This window comes from Podarcis bocagei, assembly GCF_964188305.1.
Source record: "Podarcis bocagei genome assembly, chromosome: 5".
NCBI lineage: Eukaryota > Metazoa > Chordata > Lepidosauria > Squamata > Lacertidae > Podarcis > Podarcis bocagei.
This window is the reverse complement of record NC_138129.1, coordinates 2,709,840-2,729,865: the sequence shown is the minus strand read 5'-3', so window position 1 is coordinate 2,729,865 and position 20,026 is coordinate 2,709,840. Positions and strand designations below refer to the sequence as shown.

Here is a 20,026-nt window from a genome sequence, read left to right as displayed (position 1 = left end):
TGGAGCACGAGACCCCCTCTTCCCTCCTGCTGTGAAGGCAGAGCATAGGCATCCTGGCGAGAAGCCATGCAGAGCCCTGGAAAGACACAAACCACTTGAAAACTCTCTCACGCAAGCTTCCTTGAAATGAATGGGAGCTGTGCAAAGCCTCTTCAGGAATCCTGGTGTGGCTCCCATCTCTTCCAAAGGGGTTTGCAAACACAAGTCCCACACACGGATTGCGCACATTGCCTTTTGCCACAACTCAGACGTTTAAAGCAATTTTATTTCTTGCATGCTACTTGACTAGTAATTCCAAGGCTGGGAAAAGCATTGTCTGCCACACACCCCCACACACCCCGTGCATGGTTGGTGCAACAGAAGGAGCTGGATCCAAATTTAGAGGAAATAGTAAGGCACAATTCCAACCACTTGGTTTTTCATGCAGGGCTCCAGAGGGCATCATTACTTGGGGATGAGAGACATCAAAAGGTATTCCTAGGTTGAAGAAAATGGAAGAGTTCAAAACGGGCCGCCCGATTCCTGAAGTGGGACCATTAAACTTTTTCTAATTCTGCTTTTTGACCTCTCCAAGCTGCTGCTCACCCTCCGTCTCCCAAACCCAGTGCTAAGGGATTTCTCTGCAGCCTTCAGCACAGTTGATCCTCCTTCCTACCTTCGATCCTTTTCGCTGCCGAATTCCGTGACCTGACATTGGCTGGCTCTTTTCTGAGCTGCCGGATATCTTTTAGCCCCTTTACAGGGGAAACGCTTCCTTGGTTTCCTTCGGAGTCCCTCATAAACGTGTCTTTTGCTCTTCTATCTCTGCCTGTTGGCCACAGGCAACATCCCTGAACCCCATGTGGACTTGGGTGCCACATTTCCCATTCCTGACTCTGGGTCAGTCGCCCCTCCTTCAGGGAATGAGTGGGAGAGGGAGTTTGTCCAGTTGTCCATATGAAACCAGGAGCTCTTGTGCAAGAGAAGCCCATTCTGCTAGCCCACCTCCAACCCAAGGGTGGCATGGAGCCCACCTCTTCCTCAGAGGGCTCAGCAGTCCTGGGAGAAGTACAGGCTTCCCACTTCTCTGCAAACGACAACTCTTCAAGCCAGCCGGGCTCCTTTCAATGAAGACACTCATCTCTGCGCAGGTGGAGCCAACAGCTACAGCGGAACTGCACCTCCCAACTTAAGGCTCAGTCTGAGGATGGCTGCCTCTGAAACAACACCTGAGCCCTCTCTTACGGGGGTCTCCAGCCTGAGCTTGCCATTGCTTTTGACAGAGCACTACCTCTGTACCCCAGAACACACACTCTCTCTCTCTCTCTCTCTCCAGTAGCTCATCTACCTCACTCTGAGTAGCTGATATAAAGACATGTTCCTCCTCTGAGTATCCCTTTCCATACCTGCCAGTGCGGGCTTTTAGATTGTCCCCTGTGCTGAGTTTTAGGTTGTAAGGTCCTTGGGGCACGAAGTTATCCTCTGAAAAAGTGGCTCCACTTTTGAGCTTTTCCCCCTACACCCCAGGACTACGTATTACTGCTTCTTTGATATATGTATTTTATACCCCGCCTTTTCCCCTGAGAGGACTCAAGACAGCATACAGATAAAAATACGAACCACTAAAAACACAGGAAAAAAATCATTAAATAACAATTAAACAGTGATAAAATTGAAACTATGTTTATACGTAAGAAATCTATTAAAAACATACAGATCACTGTCACAAAAACTGCACTGCACCCCCTTTCATTAAAAGGAGTCAGTTCCCAACAGCCTTTTGGAACAAGAAAGGTTTCACCTGCTGGCAGGAGGAGAATAAGGAGGGAGCCAGGATGGCTTCTTCAGGGAGGCGTCTCCAGAGACTGGGAGCAGCCACTGAGAAGGCCCTGAGGAGCTCTAAACCTACATCCTGAAACATGGGAAACCCCAAAGGACTCACTTTTGTACAGCTGGTTTTCATTCTGACCACATCACCCACGCCTGGAGCCAGCGGCAGCAGGAACTCCTGCTCCAGATTGTCTGAAGAAAAGAAGCACAATCCGCATTTGGGCAAACAGAAGGTGACCTATCTGGACTGGCATGTGACCATCTAGAAACTCTGCAGCAGGGACCTTGTGTTGCTCTGCCTGCCAACCCCTTCCTCTGTCTAATGTCATTTACTGTGCCTGCTGCCCCACAATTTCAGGTTTGTCCCTAATGAAATGACCCACTGCATTTGGACTAACGCCCATGAAAGCTGCCCTCCTAGAATTGGCTGATCTTGAAACTGCTCAGCTATATGCTATTGCTCAGACATACACTATGTCACACACACACACACACACACACACACACACACACACAGAATTGACATGACTAATTCAAAACGCCATTATAGATTACTTGAACAAGTTCTGTTCATAATGAGTGCTACTTTTAACGTTAAAACTTTTAGCATATTCAGAAGTGAGTCAAACTCCTTTTTCTATCATTTAGGTTTTTATCATTTGTCTGTGCGACTTCTCTCTAGATATGCTTTTTAAAAATAATGATATTAGATGCTGCCAAAATTATTTTGCTTTACTGATAGTTAACTGTGTTGAATCAAAATTGCAATGCATGGGTTTGGGGCATATAATTTATCAAATATTTTCCTGAAGATGTCTAACCTTTCTAAATTATCTCCCTCAAATGAAAATTTTCTGAGTACATATTTGAAGTGGTAGGTTAACTGTCCCTTTAACATGGCAGTTATAGAATGAACTTGGCTAAAAAAAATAGCTATTGGACTCAGTTTCTGCTACACAGAAATTAGACAATTAGATTTGTTCTTTGAACAGAGCAAAACTGTCACAACCCTAACAGATGTGGGACTGTCCCTAACACAACTGTACCCACCAACTGTCAAGGTTCCTCTGAAGCAAGTGCCGCCCCCCTCACAAAACTGGACAAATTCTTACCCAACAATGCAACAGGATCCTCAAATTCCAGTAGGGTTTCCAGCATGCCAACTACGTTGGATAGGTCCTGTTTTGGGATGAAGAAATGTCATTACCAAAGTCCAAGAAACAGCCCAGAAGCAAAAGCACCTGGAGTGAGGACCCTGAAGCAATGCAATCAGGGTGGTTTGCATGGGGAGTCAGCACAAAGACTGAACTGAGGTGGATTGTCTAATGGTTGCTTATTTCACACGCCCAGAAATTTAAATGGGGCTACTGTGCAAACCCCACTGACTGGCGCTGTAGCATTCCAAGAAGATTGTGGAGAATTATTTCAGCTGGGTCGTGCCCCACAGATCAGAAGCCTCTGTCTCCTACGCCAGGGAAGTTCCACGGAATGCAGGGGATCCTTCAAGGAATCCGCTGGAGGGGAGAGTGCTCTGCTGCTTGAATCCTGCTTGGGGTTTCCCACAGGGATCTGGTTGGCCACTGTGAGAGCAGGACTCCAAGGAAAACTCTCTTAAATTATTGCATTAGCTTCACTTGCTGCTGCACCACACTCCTGGCTCATGTTATGCTTGTGGTCTACTAACAAGCCAAGTATGCAAGCTTTCACACACTCCTCCTGTTGCCCCTGGTTGGGGGGGGGGGCAGGAATGGCAAAATGCAAAGGGAGGGCAGGGGTGGTTGGGGGTGAGCTGTAAGGGGAAGGGGTTTTGGGAGTAAGGTGCAAAGAGAGAGGGGTTGCAAGCAGGTGGAGGCGGGATATGTGGGGATGGCAAGCAATGCAAGCAGGGATGCAGCCTCTAGTATGATCACATAAATTGAAACATAAGGAAGAACTTACACCCCTCATATGTGTTTGAAGAAATCCACTGAAAATAAGGAAACCGCATGTTAGACTCGGCATACCGTAAGGTTCCTGTAAACAACATCTGCCAGGAGCCCCCAAGAAGCTGTTTGCAGTGATATCAAGCTGAGATCCCAAGGCCTTAGGTAGTCCCTAAGGTGACTTGGAGCTAAGTTGTTCAGGGCTGCCCACCCCCCGCCTGTGCTGGGTGCCATGCCCCCAGGATGTGCGCCAGCCCTGCCCCCACCTGCTCTTCGCCCCCCCCCCCGGTGAAGCTCCGCCACTGCAGCCAGTGCAGATGTTTCAACCGTGACACCACATGTTGTTGCTCAGATGCCCCCACCAGCAATCTGGCCACAACATTCTGCACCCTCCCAAGTCTACATTTCCTTGATGCTATGGTTCTGTAGTCAACTGGCTAGCCCTGTTCAGGAACAAAGTACAGTGGTACCTCGGGTTACATACGCTTCAGGTTACAGACTCCGCTAACCCAGAAATAGTACCTCAGGTTAAGAACTTTGCTTCAGGATGAGAAAAGAAATTGTGCAGCGGCAGCGCAGCGGCAGCAGGAGGCCCCATTAGCTAAAGTGGTGCTTCAGGTTAAGAACAGTTTAAGGTTAAGAACGGATCTCCAGAACGAATTAAGTGCTAAACCTGAGGTACCACTGTATTAGATCCACACTAACTGTTGCCGGTATAGTCCGTATAGTTAAAGCCATGGTTTTCCCAGTAGTGATGTATGGAAGTGAGAGCTGGAAATTGATGCTTTTGAATTCTGGTGCTGGAGGAGACTGGAGAGTCCCGTGGACTGCAAGAAGATCAAACCTCTCCATTCTGAAGGAAATCAGCCCTGAGTGCTCACTGGAAGGACAGATCCTGAAGCTGAGGCTCCAAGACTTTGGCCACCTCATGAGAAGAGAAGACTCCCTGGAAAAGACCCTGATGTTGGGAAAGATGGAGGGCACAAGGAGAAGGGGACGACAGAGGACAAGATGGTGGGACAGTGTTCTCGAAGCTACAAACATGAGTCTGACCAAACTGCAGGAGGCAGTGGAAGACAGAAGTGCCTGGCGTGCTCTGGTCCAGGGGGTCAAGAAGAGTCGGACAGGACTAAACGACTAAAGAACAACAACAAACTGTTGCCCTGCAGACTGTGCTGTATCTTACTTTTGAGCCATGTCTTTAGCTGCATTTACACTTTACAGCAGATGACGAATAGAAAGAAAATATGAAACACAACATTAGACTATCTACTTAGGAAAAATGATGCATTGGCACTGCTAGCACCATCCTGCTTGTGTGAGCAAAGCATGTGACAGCAAGGCAAGTGGTCTGGTCTTACCTTTCTAGAGACAATGAGACCTTCAGCTTGTTGTCTGCAATCGAAGTATCGGCTGGTGCATAGTAAGTCTGCCATGAAAGGAAGCAAAAGAGGAGCCGTTCAGCAGAAAGAGATGGTGCTGATGGACACCATCCCCTGGGAAGTTCTCCTGCACAAGGCTCTGCAGAGAGAGCTGGGCCGAAACTTACTTCATCTAGTCTCCAGACGGAGATCCCCTCAGCATTAAACGTCTCCAGCTTCAATAGATGAATCACGTAAAGTCTGCCAAAGTCGCTATAGAATCGAGGTGGTTCATGAGCGGTTAAGTTCATCACATAGTTTTCTAACTCCTGCACAGATTTGGTTTAAATACAGGAATGAGGGCACAAATGATGAGTGTGTAGATAATAATTTAAAATGCAAAGCAAAGGAAACAACCTCCCTAAAACATCCAGGATGATGTTGGCACAGCCTGAAATAATTCAGAAATGCCTTCCTCATATATCTGGGCACCTGTGTTTCCACAGGGAAATAACAGAGCAGTTCCAACCATGTCCTCTGTGTAGAGGCAACGCTCTGCTTTGCGAAGGCAAACCTCGCACCAGACGTGCAACAATATGTCAAGGAGCGTTGAGCCTGCTTTCCCTGACCTTTTGCCTTCTTGGCTAGAAAACAGGGTTTCCCCCCTGACCTTTTGTCGTTTCACAATTTGTTTGCTAGACATATCGCTTGGCTGGAGCATGACGCAGATGTAATCAAGTATTGGGGGGAAAGTTTGAGGGAAACACCTGCTGACACGTGTATTTGCTAACGCTGAAAATGTGCTTAGATGGAAATATGTTAAGTTCAGGGTGGTCTCACTACTGTTTCCAATTGTTGACTTCTGCTAATAAAAGGAGCCTCTGCAGAACTAGCCGGCAGCTTTCTTGGAGCATCCTTGCCAGCATGCTTCCGCACAGCTCACCTGCATTACCAAGACCTGTCTCATGTCCATCACTTCACTCTGAGTAGGAAATCCCCTTGAATAAAATGGGATGTAACAACTCCAGATAAGGTACAAGGAGGGTTTTGAAAGGTACCATGAAAATGGGCTGAGTAAAGGTGCACCTCAAGGTCTGTAGTTGGATGAAGAGATGGTGAGGTCCTGAAAGAGCAGAAGCTAATTGGGTGGGAGGATGAGCAGCTAAGATGATGTACATTTCCCACACAGCAGGGGTATCAAATAAAATATGGGGGGGGGGCAGGTAAGCCCCACCCCACATAATCCATCATGGCACGGCACACACACACTATTTCAATGGGAATTCCCCCCCCCCAACTTTGAGGGGGTGGCCCTCAAATATTTTATCGGGGGGGGGGGAGGGACTTCAGCCCCTAGGACTTGGCTCCTATGCCACACCGTGTGTGTTCTACTGGAGATGCTGTCACAGGCCCTTTGGACTCTGTCCTGTAATGCATTGCTGAATAAAGTCTGTCTGGCTGGGAGTTTGGTGTGAGCCTCTATCCTTCAACTCCCAAGGGGAATTTATTCCATGCTGACTTCTGAGTAGACGTACTTACCATTATACAAGTAAGAGCAGGCAAGAGGGAAAGGAGGGTTCAGAAGCCGAGCAGATAAAAAGCCACTCACCTCATCAGAAACTTGCCCTGGAAGCAGAGGCTGAACACTTTCCAACATGCAAAAGCCCTGGGAGGTATATGAAATGACAAGTAATTATTATGATGATGTTCATTATTATATTTAATTATACAGTGGTACCTCAGCTTAAAGGGACGCGGGTGGCGCTGTGGGTTAAACCACAGAGGCTAGGACTTGCTGATCAGAAGGTTGGCAGTTCGAATCCCCGTGACGGGGTGAGCTCCCGTTGTGCGGTGCCAGCTCCTGCCAACCTAGCAGTTCGAAAGCACATCGAAGTGCAAGTAGATAAATAGGCAGGAAGGTAAACGGCATTTCCGTGCGCTGCTCTGGTTCGTCAGAAGCGGCTTAGTCCTGCTGGCCACATGACCCGGAAGCTGTACGCTGGCTCCCTTGGCCAAGAAAGCGAAATGAGTGCCACAACCCCAGAGTCGTCCACGACTGGACCTAATGGTCAGGGGTCCCTTTACCTTTACTTTACCTCAGGTTAAGAACTTAATTCATTCTGGAGGTTCGTTCTTAACCTGAAACTGTTCCACTGTATCCCGCCTTCTTCCCAGGCAAGGACTCAAAGTGGCTAACAGATAAAATAGAAACAACTAAAAACAGAGAAAAAACACTAATCATTAAAAGGGAATTAAACACTGATTAGAATTATATATGTGTCTGCCTGTGTCATCTATTAAAACCTACAGATAATTGCAATAAAAACATCACAGCACCCGTTCTTTCCTTCAAAACAGTTAGTTCCCAAAGGCCAATGGGAGGACAGCAAGGAGGGAGCCAGTCTGGCTTCTCTCGGGAGGGAGCAGCCAGGCAGTGGAAAATCCCAACGGACGGCATTGGACCAGCATCTCTTCACTCTTCTTCTCTCTGTCCCTGCCCTCCACACAGCTAGTCTCCATTTGCCAGAGCCACACTCTGGCCTTGAGCCACAGCTCCTTGGGGCTCCAAATCACATGTGCAGCTTGATGTGACTCAGCATGCGACCTAATATGCCAACTAGCGCTCCATGCCTGCCGCTGGGCACTGCCAACATGACATGAGAGAGGGCACAGGTCTGGGGTACGGGTGAAGCACCCCCTGCAGAGTTTCCACTTGGGCCAGGGTTTGGCCCCACTCGCCATTTTGTGGTTCTTATCCAGAATGATGGGCTTTATAGGTTGTAGGAGTTGGGCAAAGTTCCAGTCCAGCTGCTTCATCGCCATGGCAATGTCTGTGACAGCTTCCTTGTGCATTTTAGGAAGAGAGTCCAAGAGGCTGGCAAGCCTTTCTTTTGCTTCACCGCCTGCCTCTTCTGCTCTGCCGCCCGGCTTTCCTGCTTCTTCCGAGACCTGGCAGCAGCAGCATCAAAAGAAGTACATAGTTAAACTATGGAACTCACTCCTACAGGACGCAGTGGGAGCCACCAATCTAGAAGACTTTTAGAAGAGGACTGGACAAAATTCACAGAGGAGAGGGCCGTGAATGGCTATTAGCCACGAAGGCTATGCCCTGCCTGCACAGCTGAAGGCAAGCAATAATTCTGAATCCCAGTTGCAGGGAAACACAGCAGGGGAGAGGGGGCTTATGTGCTTGAATCCTGCTTGCTGGTTTCCCATTGGGGTGTCTGGTCAGCCACTGCGCTGTATGATCTGTTCAGCTCAACAGTTGGGCAGCTGCATTCTGCAGGAACTGAAGCTTCCCAAATCATTTTCAAAGGCTGCTGCATGTATGAAGTTTCTGAATGGTTTCCAAAGGACACTCACATACAGCGCATTGCCACACGCCAACCTTGAGGTTAGATTACTGTAGCCCAGTTATTCCTCTCCAGATAGGGTCATAGTTGAGCCACCACCATGGTCGCGGAGTGCCATTGCAAGTCCCTAACTACTTTTCGGGTTGAGATGGTGTTCCTCCTGATTGGGAACAAAAACCTTTGAAGACTGATGAATAGTTAGCAGGGCAGAGAGTGTAGCAAGCCCTTGGCCCCCCGAATCCCTTTTCAGAGAAGCAGGAGCGCATGGCGCTGGTTGGTACTTACACGCAGCTCGAGGATGAGAGTGTCATTTCTCAGAAGGAAGCTCTCAAGAAAGTACTGGATCCCAAGAGGTGACAAGTCAACTGCAGGGAAGCAAAGAATTTATTTATGTATTTATTGTATCTGTATCGCACCTTTTTGCCAAGGAACTCAAGGTGTCATCTGTGACTCTTCCTCTCCTCATTTAATCCCACAACAACCCTGTGAGGTTGGTTAATCTGAGAGGCAGTGCCTGGCCCTCAAGGTCACTCAGTGAGAGCTTTGTGGCTGATTTGGGATCTGAACCATGGTCTCCCAGTTCCTCCTCTGACACTCTACCCACTACACCACACTGCCTCTCAAGCGAGGAGACTCATTCAGTGTTGGTACTCTTTAACTAAGGAGCAAATGTCTTTACCCCATGGCCTCAGAGCTCCTGGGAAATGCATTACCTGCATCAACCTCTCCTGTCTTTTAGGAAATCTTCCCAGTTGCCCAATCTATTGAAAGAATCCTTGCTATGGACTTCCCCATTCATTTCAATGGGAAGACTCTTTCCTCTTGTGCAACGGCATGCACACAAAGATCAGCGCCTTCGGCTGAATGAGTGGGGAAGTCACAGGACCAGTTACAGCATCAAAGGAACATTATTTGAATTTTGAAGTTTTGCAATTCTGGTCTTCAAACAAGATGTCTAATAAAAGCAGGGGGGATATATTGAAGGCACTGTTTCTCTCCCAAACCTAATGGCATCCATAGTCATTTAGCTCAAATTTGGGGAATGTGCATATTTCATTTACTCCCCCTCTGTGTGTTTAAAATATCAACTAAACCAGCATCAGAGGAATCTGCTTCTCCCTGATTTGCCTTAGCAAAATTTGCCTTAGCTTAAAGGAATGTGCAAAAGAAGGAAGCCGCTTACACAGAGTCTGGCTCAGAAGGCAACCTCCAGGCCTGGACAGGGCAGACTGCAAGAGGCCACAGCTCTGAAATATAAAGCCAGAAAAGCAAAGTGAGAGTGGAAAACACAAGCCTGGAAACCAAGCCTTATGAGGAACAGCTGGGGGAGTTGGGTCTGTTTAGCCTGGAGAAGACTGAGAGGTGATATGGCAGACAAGCTTACTTTCTCCTGCTCTGGCGGAGAGGACTCAAACGAATGGTTGAGACTGCGGCTAAACATCAGGAAGAACTTCCTGATGGGAAGAGTTGTTTGACAGTGGAACGGACTCCCTTGGGAGGTGATGGATTCAGAGGTTTTTAAGCAAAGGATGCGTTGCAAGGGGGTGGATTAGATGACCTTTGAGATTCCCCCCAACTCTACAATTCTATGAAGACCGGTAGCACCAAGAACAGCATCAAAATCAATTCACTTAACATCAGCAGTCAGATCCCTATGTACATTTCAACCTCAGCTCCAGCAGGATAAGACCAACCTTTTCATCCAAAACAGGGATCAGTCTTTCCCCCAGAGCAATCTGTACCATTGGCGTGACACCCTCTATTGAAGTGCTGGAAGATCTGATGAGTGATAAAAATGGGAAAGAGATGCAAAAAGCTTGCAGAAGTTAGAACAGCTGCCTACAATTTAAATGAAAAGGTACATCCTAGCAGTGCCTGTTAGGGTGTCGTCCTACTCTCGAGTAGGACCCTAGCAGAGACACATGCTTGACTGGCATGTTCTCTCTCTCCTGGTCAATCGTTCGGGAGCTTCAAAAGCTTTCTTCTCCCCAAACATCACAGCGACTGATGCCAACAGACATCAGCACACTTAGGAATCCACAGAGTCTTCGCAGTTTGCGTAACAGACCTCAGCAACTCAGCATTTTGGCTAATCTATTTACATGTAAACACACACGGAGCACTGCAACATGGTTCCCTCTCTCTCTCTAACATCAGAAGGAAAGAGAAAGAACAAAGGACAATAGTCCCACTTTAGGGAACACAGTAACACAAACATCCTGTCTCCGTCATTTCCCACTCTGTGGAGTCAAAACAAAGACAACAATCCCATGACTGCAGTCTTGGAGCAGGGATTCTAACAGTGCCGTTCCAAGCCCTTGGAAGACAGTAAAACAAACAAACCAGTGCATACAAACGCACACACTGCCGTGTCATAAAAAATATACTACAGTGATCCACAACAATATAGAAATGTAAAACTAGACAATGAAATCATAAAAAGTGAAAAACGAGTTAAAAGCAAATAGAAATTAAAAGCAAATATCAATAAAGCCTTGGTTGGGGGTTTACCCTTAATTGCTTGCATTGGCTTGGCAGAATAAAAAGCTTTCCAGCAAGTCTTTAAAATCTGGCGCAGAAGGCAACTGCTGAAAATCCAGTAACAAAGAGTTCCAGAGGAACTATCAAAAAGACTATGGATTGTTGTTTACAGTGCAATTCAATGAGGATGAGAGAGGGAGAGTATGTGCCAACAGAATGGCCAAAACCCAAGGCTTGCCTTTCTCATTCTGGTGAGGGCAGGAGGAGAAATACATTGGTGAGATCCAGGGCTGGTAGACATCCTCCCCCCCCTCTCCCCCCCCAATCCTTGGAGCACATTGGCGGAATGAAATGCTTCGGATCAAACAAAGAACCAGAAAACTCTGCTTTTAATTTGTTTTTATCAGGTAGGTTAAGCAGTAAACAAACAAAACAAAACAAAACAAAACAAAAACCTGGTCAGATTGATGACTTGAAATCATTTGCCAACCATCAGGAATGCCAGAACACAACATTCATTTACATGGTCTAGCCCAGGGGTCTGCAACCTTTAAGACAAAAAGAGCCACTTGGACCCGATTCCGAAGAAAAAAAAACTGGGAGCCGCAAAACTCGTCATTATAAAAATAACTTTTTTTGTCACTTTTTATTATTATTTCTTTGTTTGACCCCTCAGAATTACTCCTCCTCATAGAAATAAACGTTAAATTAACAAGTTACCTTTTTGTGTGTGTGTGTTCTTCACTCCCCTTCAAAACAGTGACCAGCGTACATGCCCCTTACAATGTAGCGGGCAGGCGGGCAGGAAGGTGACGTCGGGACAGTGCGTGACTAACGCACACACCGCCCCATGCAACGTCACAGCCAGTACAGCGCCTACCACAGTGGGGAGTGTCGGGGCGCACAATGCGCCTCCTCCCCTTGCTAGTATCCGCCCCGGAGCCGCAGCAAAGGTGTAAAAGAGCCACATGCGGCTCCGGAGCCACGGGTTGCAGACCCCTGGTCTAGCCTGCCATTCTTTGCCCTGAGTGAATTGCTTGGCTGTTTCTCTTCTTCCCCTGTCACCCGCCCAAGGAAAATGTTCTGTCTGCTACTTACTTGTACCAGGTTTTGATATCTGACCAACCACCGCAGGAGCGGCAGCTCTTCATCTGAAATCCACTGCTGTTCATGGTCATGACAGTTGAGAAGTCCTTTGTGACTTGAATCTCCACCTCTTTGCCCAAAGGATCAAAGGAACTAGATGGAAGGAAAGGATACATTGCATTTCTATCACGCCCTGAAAACACAAAGTGCTGGTTTTAGCCTACCTAAGAACGTAAGAACAGCCTGCTGGATCAGACCACTGGTCCCAGAATCCTGTTCTCACAGTGGCCAACCAGATGAGAAAGCCACAAGGAAGATCTGAACACAAGAGCTCTCTTGCCTCCTGGGGTTTCCAGCAACAGGTATTCAGAAGCATTGCTGCCTCCAACTGGGCAGGAGAGAATAGCCATCCCGACTAGCAGTCATTGAGAGCTCTTTCCTCCATGTACTTGTCTAATCTAATCTGTTTTTAAAGCCACCCAAGTTGGTGGCCATCACTGCATTCCATGGGAGCAATAGGTTCCATGCTACCAATGAAATTTTCCATCCTAATGGCATAATACTTCATCTATTTATTTATTTATCTGAAAATTCCACCACCCATTCCAGCCCAAAAGGCATCTGAACTGGCTTAAAATGATCAATAAGAAGACCCTTTGGATGCTCACACAGATTTGACCTCTTTGGGGGGGTCAACAGAGTTCATCTCTAACAGCTAGATTGCTTGGATGCTCCCAAATATCACAGACTTATAGAACTGCAGAGTTTTCACTGCTGGTCTTCAAGGCTATTTCCTGAAAAGAAGATGCTGAAAAAGAACTTACTATTCTAAATAGACACCAAATACCACTATCCAATGGAGGTTCAGTGAATCGTCTGATCGCATTGTTATATCAATAGCTGGGCGATACGGGGTCTCCACCGTTATTCTGCAAAGACAACAACAGGCAACTCAACTAGTGGGGGCTCTGAGTTAAATGGAGAGGTGCCTAAAACTGTGGGCTGGACATTTCTGGTACCCCATGAAGAAGGGTAAGGTAAAGGCAAAGGGACCCCTGACCATTAGGTCCAGTCATGGCCGACTCTGGGGTTGCGGCGCTCATCTTTATTGGCCGAGGGAGCCGGTGTACAGCTTCCAGGTCATGTGGCCAGCATGACTAAGCCGCTTCTGGTGAACCAGAGCAGCGCATGGAAACGCAGTTTACCTTCCCGCCGGAGCGGTACCTATTTATCTACTTGTACTTTGACGTGCTTTTGAACTGCTAGGTTGGCAGGAGCAGGGACCGAGCAACGAGAGCTCTCCCTGTCGCGGGGATTTGAACCGCTGACCTTCTGATCGGCAAGTCCTAGGCTCTGTGGTTTAACCCACAGCGCCACTCGCATCCCTTGCATGAAGAAGGGAGTCCTCAATAAAAGAGATTCTCTTGAACGCACCCTATTAAGTGGAATGGGATCTGCTCACAAGCATTTCTGTGCTCTTCCAGAGTTCCTGTTTCAAATGGGGCTCCCAATCTGCACAGATCCTACCTGGGTGGCAGATGTGGGATGTGTCCAAAGAAGGGCTTTCCAGAATCAGGGGGTGGTTGAGGGCTGAGTTCCCCTACCAAATGGGTTAACTCTTCTCCCATGTCAGAACTGATCAGACATCTCCCAAGCTCTGAAAGAATTGTAGTTTGATCCATCAGTGACTGTGCTTTAGAGATAGCGAATAAAAAGTCAAACAGCTCAGACATTTATTGACTGTGAAAAATGCTGAGATTTAGGACGATGTACTTCATTGCTTTTCTCATGCTACATTATTTTTTTTTATTATTTAAAAATATATCAAAACAGTGATGTAATGGAGAGGTAAGCAAGGACCAGTTTTTAGAATACTGTATTTTTCGCACCATAGGACACACTTTTTCCCTCCTAAAAAGCAAGGGAAAATCTGTGTGCGTCCTATGGAGCGAATGCAGGGGGGAGGCAGGCGGGAAAAGCCCCCAAGAGCCGCACACAAGCTCCGTGCGCTCTTGCGGGCTTTTCCACAGGAGGGAGAAGGGACTGCCTGGCCGCATCAGTCCCGTCTCCCACCTCCCAGAAAAGCCAGGAGAAGCCGCAATCTCTTTAAAGGGGTTGTGCGGCTTCTGCGAGAGGTGAGGGAATCCCCCCACCCTCCCAGAAAAGCCAGGAGAAGCCGTGCAGCCCTTTTAAAGTGTGCCCGGCTTCTGCCGGTTTTGCGGGAGGTGGGGGAATTTCCCCACCTCCTAGAAAAGCCAGCAGAAGCCGCGCAGCCCCTTTAAAGAGCGCACGGCTTCTGCAGGCTTCTGCGGGAGGTGGGGGAATTCCCCCACTTCCCGCAAAAGCAGGGAGAAGGTCTGGAAGAAGCGCACAGGCTGCACGCTTCTGTCCCCTTCTCCCCAAACTGTGGGCTTCTGCGGGAGGTGCGGGAATTCCCCCACCTCCCGCAAAAGCAGGAAAAAGTTCTGGGAGAATCGCACAGGCTGCCTGCAGCCTGTCCGCTGCTCCCATAGCTGGGGGGGGGGGAATCATATTTTTTCCCTTGATTTCCCCCTCTGAAAACTAGGTGCGCCCTATGGTCAGGTGCGCCCTATGGTGCGAAAAATATGGTATGTTAGTCCTGGTTTGTATTTATTTATTTGAATCATAGAACTGTAGAATTGGAAGGGTCCCAAAGGGCCATCTAGTCCACCCCCTCCCATAATCCAGGAATCACAGCGAAGAGATGGAAGACAGGCCAAAGAAGTTCAGCCTACCTAATTCAGGACATCTTGTGCAAAATGGGGAAGATGAGACCCAAACACCTGCCTCACCCTGCTGACTGCAAGGATTGTGAGGTCTGCATGTGAGGTTTGTTGGCTATTTGCAGTTTAGTAGCGCTGCAGAGAACTTGCTGGGGAGACCATGCATAACAAGGAACTCAAAAATAACTTTAACAAGGTTTTAATAACAAAGCAAGAATTCCTTTTACACTAAATACGTCAACAACAAACCAGACCCAACCACCAACCCATCCCCCCGGGTAATGAGAGAGCTAGGTGCTGCTCCTTATATACTATGCCCAAATGCTGACACAGCTTCATTAACACAATTTAGCAGCACCTGCTATGTTTCACAGCTGTAAGACTGGGTCTCGTTATTTGCCCTGGCCCTTAAAGACATACACAACTTGTGAAACAATAATGAACCTTCACATTTTACATTCAACAAGGTTACCTTCCTCCAGGTATTTCCTCCTGATCCTCAGAAAGGCCCCTTGGCCTTCATGCCCCCAGGTCAGGCTCAGGAGACCCCAGAAGAAGAGAAATCCCCACGGCCGGATCATCTCCGCCTCTGATTGCAGCTGCAGAAAAATTCCCAGCATGACATTAAACCCATTATAAAATGCTTATTATGGATATATATATATATATATATATATATATATATATATATATATATATTATAAACAATTGTAAATCAACACACACACACATATATAATTTTCATTTTTTAAAAAAATAAACATTTCAACAAAAATCAAAAACAAAATTCTCACCTATCAATCCTAAACTTCCCTCCCCCTCTTTCAGCAGTTCCATTAATTTACTCTCTTTTTTTCTTTTAGAAACTGGACGTTTTTACAATAGTCCTGCTAATGTCTTAATTTGTTTACAATTTGTTTGTAAATTCTCTCTCTCTCTGTGTGTGTGTGTGTACCTAAACTGTAACAACTATACAATTAAGCTTAAGAAACTGAAGTGAAATAACCAAAAAGAACCTAGTTTAGCAGCCTGTAACATCCACTAGGTTTAATAGATCTAAAAAAAGTTAACGGTTCCTTGAAAGATTTCTATCACCTGACACACCTTTCAATTACCAGCTTTGTTCTGTAAAATAAATTCTTTCAGCTGTTAAACTATCTCCCTAAGTCTCCAAGTATCAGAGAATTTTATTCAGAAAAAAATGAAGATGGAGCTCTCCACAATTGGTGGAGCGTCACAATAGGAAAGAAAATCCCACCAGCAGAAGAAAGTGTTTTAGATTTCTGTGAGGGAAAATTCCTGTCAGGAAATGGCAGCCAGAGGCAAGAGGAGAAGCTCAGTCAGAAGCAGAGACTTCTGAGGGAAATTCTGGTCAGGAGTTTGAACTTAGAAAGATCAGACTTGAAATGGAAAGCAGAACAGAAGCAGAAAAACAGATTCTGTTAGCCGAAATACAGGCAGAAGATAAAGAAAAAGAGGCCAAAATCAAGCAGAAGAAGAACAAGCCAGGCTTTGAGTAGAACAGATTCAGTTATCTAAAATACAAGCAGGTGACAGAGAAAGAGGCAGACCAAGAACAAGAAATGTATAATCTTAAAATGCAAGAAATAGAGTTTAGAGCAGAATTGCTGGTTCCAGAGAGAAGTGGGGAAGTTACCTCAAGGAACAAAGGAATATTCCAGGATATCGAAAAACAGAGGATGGAGAAGCACCTTGTTAGGAAGCCTGTAACATCCACTGGGTTTAATATAGATATATAAATAGGATAACTGTTCCTTGAAAGATTTCTATCTCCTGCCACACCGTTTGATTTACCAACTTTGTTCTGTAAAATAAATTCTTTCATCTGTTAAACATCTCCCTAAGCCTCCGATATCGGAGAGTTTTTCTTCCTAAAATTAAGCAGCGGTTAAGACTGGGCTCGCTGCAATTGGTGGAGCATTTTGATAGGAAATAAAATTCCCAAAGTAGAAGAAAGTGTGTTATACTTTGGTGAGGGGAAATTCCTGTCAGGAAATGGCAGCTTCTCATAAAGCTCCAAGGCAAGAGGAGGCAGTCAGGGAGAAGCTCAGTCTGAAGGAGCGATTTCTGAGGGAAATTCTGGTCAGGAGATAGACCTTGAAATGGAAAGCAGAATAGAAGCAGAAAAACAGATTCAGTTAGCCAAAATACAAGGCAGAGGAGAAAGAAAGAAAGAAAGAAAGAAAGAAAGAAAGAAAGAAAGAAAGAAAGGTCAAAATACAAGCAGAACAAGAACAAGCCGATTCAGTTAGCGAAAACACAGGCAGGTGACAGAGAAAGGGAGAGAGAGAAAGAGGTGGAACGTGAAGAAGAAATGTATAATCTTAAATTGCAAAAAATAGAGCTTAGAGCAGAAGGACTGGTTCCACAGAGAAGTGGGGAAGTTACCTCAGTGGAACAAGCCAAATTTCAAAAAGGAGATGATATAGAAGCATTTTTGTTCAGTTTTGAGAGAACCAAATTCAGAGCTTCTGGATGAGGCCAGAAAGAAGGATCTCCTGAGGGAGATTTACTCAGAAATGAGGGGTGAGGAAACCGCCATTTGTGGACTCTTTAAAGAATGAGGGAGAGTTTGACTGAGCAGAGCAGGAAAACATTTTGGAGAAATTAAGAGGAAACCTGGGGGAACTTCTGCCCAGTTATGTTCTGGCCTCCAGAGCCTGGCTGAGGGAAGGGTCAGGCGCTGGAGGAACTGAAGCAAATGATGGTTTGGGAACAGCTCTGGAAACATGTCTCCTCACATCTGGGATAGAAAGCTGAAAACAGCGGGGAAGCCCCCAGTTCCCTGCAGGAGATGGAAGGAGGTTGGGGAGGTTTGTGGGTCCCCCCCGCCTTCCGGAAAAGCCAAGTTTGGGGCTGCTCAGAGAAGCCGGAGGCGGCCAAAACCAGCCCTGCGAGGCGGGTCCCTCCCCTACAGAACAGAAGGGGGGGATCTGTTTCCCCTCAGACTAAGCTCAGAGGCTTCCTTCTCTGGCCAGAGGAGAGTTAGAAGGGATCCCAAGGCAGGAATCCTATCAGAGAGGCCAGAGAGAGGAGGGGAGAGGCCAGGATCAGGCGCTGCCGGGAAAAGGAGTCCCTTGGCAGCCCGGCTTGAGCAACGTTGTCCCTGAGGAGAAGGAGGTGCATTTGCCCTCATCTCACACCTGAGCCCCAAGCCCAGTGATGGCTGCTCAGAATCGCAGGACTCGGAGCCGGAAGGAGGAAGGAGAGAACCTGATGCCCATTTCTCTGTTTCTCATCTCCCTGCATTCGGGATCCGGGGGGGGGGGGGAGAAGTCCCCAGGGAAATCCATCAACAGTTCAGTGTACATTTCTCTGGATACACACATGGTTGCGTGCAATTCTTCCTAACACGCACAGTTTTGCAAAGCAATTTCTCCTCCCATAACATGCTTTCCTAGGTTATTTTCACTTTATCTTAGTATCTATCTATCTGTACAAATTTCTTGGCCAGAGGACTGCACTGCAAAAACTGGGGGGAGTGTAAATTTCAAAGGACGGCTGTGTATTAATATCTGGGTATTCAGCCCCCCCCCCTAATTCTAGTCCTCCCTTCCTTGAAAAAAGGACTTTCTCCACACCTGGTGACTAGGTGACTCATGGGGGTTGCAAGGTACCTCCAGGAGAGAAGGAGCCCTTGGCCAAGGGGGTCCCTCTGGCACAGGCAAAGCCTCCCCCCATTTCATGGGCAGCCCCTTCATCCCACCATTTGCAGGGAGTTCCTGAGAGATGCCCCCCATTTTGGTCTCCCCACAGCCAGCAGGTGGGAGGGCCCAGAGCCAAGATGGAAATACAGTGGTATCTCGGGTTAAGTACTTAATTCGTTCTGGAGGTCCATTCTTAACCTGAAACTGTTCTTCACCTGAAGCACCACTTTAGCTAATGGGGCCTCCTGCTGCCGCCACACCACAATTTCTGTTCTCATCCTGAAGCAAAGTTCTTAACCCGAGGTACTATTTCTGGGTTAGCGGAGTCTGTAACCTGAAGCATCTGTAACCTGAGGTACTACTGTATTGGGCCAGACTAACTGATGGGTGGCTTTTAAAGGAACAGCAAGCAAGCAACTTTCCTCAAATTTGTAGAGTCATTCGGCAAGGAAGGAGCAACCTAGCAAACGAAACCGGCCAGCTTTTCCCTTCCTGCTGCTGCCAATGCATAGCTGTCAACTTTTCCCTTTTCTTGCAAGGAATCTTATTTGGAATAAGGGAATTTCCCTTTAAAAAAGGGAAACGTTGACAGCTATGTGCCAATGCCTGGGTGGCACCTTCTGGGCACACTGTGCTGCAGTGTCTGATGCAATGAAGAAGGGTGCTGCCACTCACCTCTCAAGCTGGAAAGGCTTCTGCAAATCCTGCCAGGCAGGAGACTGTCCAGGGAGCCCTGCTCTCCTCCTCCCGCTGGCTGTGCAAGTCGGCTCTGCCCAGAAGCCCCTAGAAAAGACCCTGCTGGGTTCCAATGGCCTTTCCCCAGATGCTGAGCTCTAGGCAAAGGGAGGCCAGGCAGCCGCTCACTCCTGTCGCTGACTCTCCAGGGGATCGGTGCCATCGCACAGCAACTGGGCACCTCCCTCTGGGCACCTGGGAGAAAAACTCTGCGGGGAATGTAATTGAGCGGTGGCCTTGGGTGAGTTGCCAAGGCCCTGGGCGAGGCAAGTATTGCAGCCCAGTATTGAACCCCTTATGCCTCTGGCAGATGTATTGTATTTTAAGAAAAGACTGGTGTTGGATCAGGCCCATCTAGTCCAGCATCCTATTATTAAGAGGATGGGGGTGGGAGACACACATAAGGCTCCACCTGTTGCATGCCTGTCTGTTGCAAAGCTTTTAAAGGCACAGAGGGCCTTTTAATAAATAAATAAATTAATAATAATAATAATAATAATAATAATAATAATAATAATAATAAATTTTATTTATACCCCGCCCTCCCCAGCCAAGCCGGGCTCAGGGCGGCTAACACCAGGTATAAAAACAATTGATTAAAATACAACCTAGAAACAAGATTAAAATACTACATTAACATTGGCAGAAGAAAAAGCCCAAGAAGTCATTGAAGGGCCCAGCCAGAGGGACACCACCATAGGCAGGGCTGCTCTGCTTAATAAGCCTCATGGCTGCCCTCAGGGACACTGTCTGTCTGTCCTCCCTCCCTCAGGGTCTCGCCCCCCTGCTTTACCTGTTACCTTCATCTTTCACCTTCGCTATGGCATTAACTGGGGGCTGCATGGCTGAGGGGCAGGGAGGGAAATG

General features: G+C 47.2%; 1 protein-coding gene across 6 annotated transcripts; it reads right to left on the bottom strand.

Moving 5' to 3' along the window:
- Positions 1–275: 275 nt before the first annotated feature.
- On the bottom strand, positions 276–18,162 carry LOC308588098 (uncharacterized protein). 6 transcript variants are annotated; one of them, XM_081196372.1, is made up of 16 exons: positions 16,560–17,126; positions 15,229–15,355; positions 13,540–13,669; positions 12,837–12,941; positions 12,025–12,165; positions 10,140–10,224; positions 9,629–9,692; positions 8,731–8,810; positions 7,832–8,041; positions 6,702–6,758; positions 5,281–5,421; positions 5,093–5,160; positions 3,748–3,775; positions 2,922–2,988; positions 1,922–2,001; positions 276–477 (listed from the first exon to the last, which is right to left on the bottom strand). In XM_081196372.1, the coding sequence occupies exons 2-16, from the start codon at positions 15,335–15,337 to the stop codon at positions 445–447; spliced, it is 1,398 nt and encodes a 465-aa protein (XP_081052498.1). In that variant the 5' UTR covers positions 15,338–15,355; positions 16,560–17,126; the 3' UTR covers positions 276–444. The 6 variants fall into 6 exon arrangements, 5 of the variants coding, with proteins under 5 accessions (XP_081052498.1, XP_081052497.1, XP_081052496.1 ...); XM_081196371.1 differs by lacking the exon at positions 16,560–17,126 and adding an exon at positions 17,166–18,162 and having other exon boundaries at positions 276–2,001; XM_081196370.1 differs by having other exon boundaries at positions 276–2,001; positions 16,560–17,128.
- Positions 18,163–20,026: the final 1,864 nt, after the last annotated feature.

Bases quoted from the DNA above. Each gene is read 5' to 3' on its own strand.
- LOC308588098 (XM_081196371.1), bottom strand. From the start codon at position 15,337: ATGATCCGGCCGTGGGGATTTCTCTTCTTCTGGGGTCTCCTGAGCCTG. The intron at 9,693-10,139 runs GTTGGTCTTATC...TTTATATTTCAG, and splicing joins TCCCTGTTTTGGATGAAAAG to AGCTGTGGCCTCTTGCAGTC. The intron at 2,002-2,921 runs GTAAGAATTTGT...TCTTTTCTTCAG, and splicing joins GGATCCTGTTGCATTGTTGG to ACAATCTGGAGCAGGAGTTC.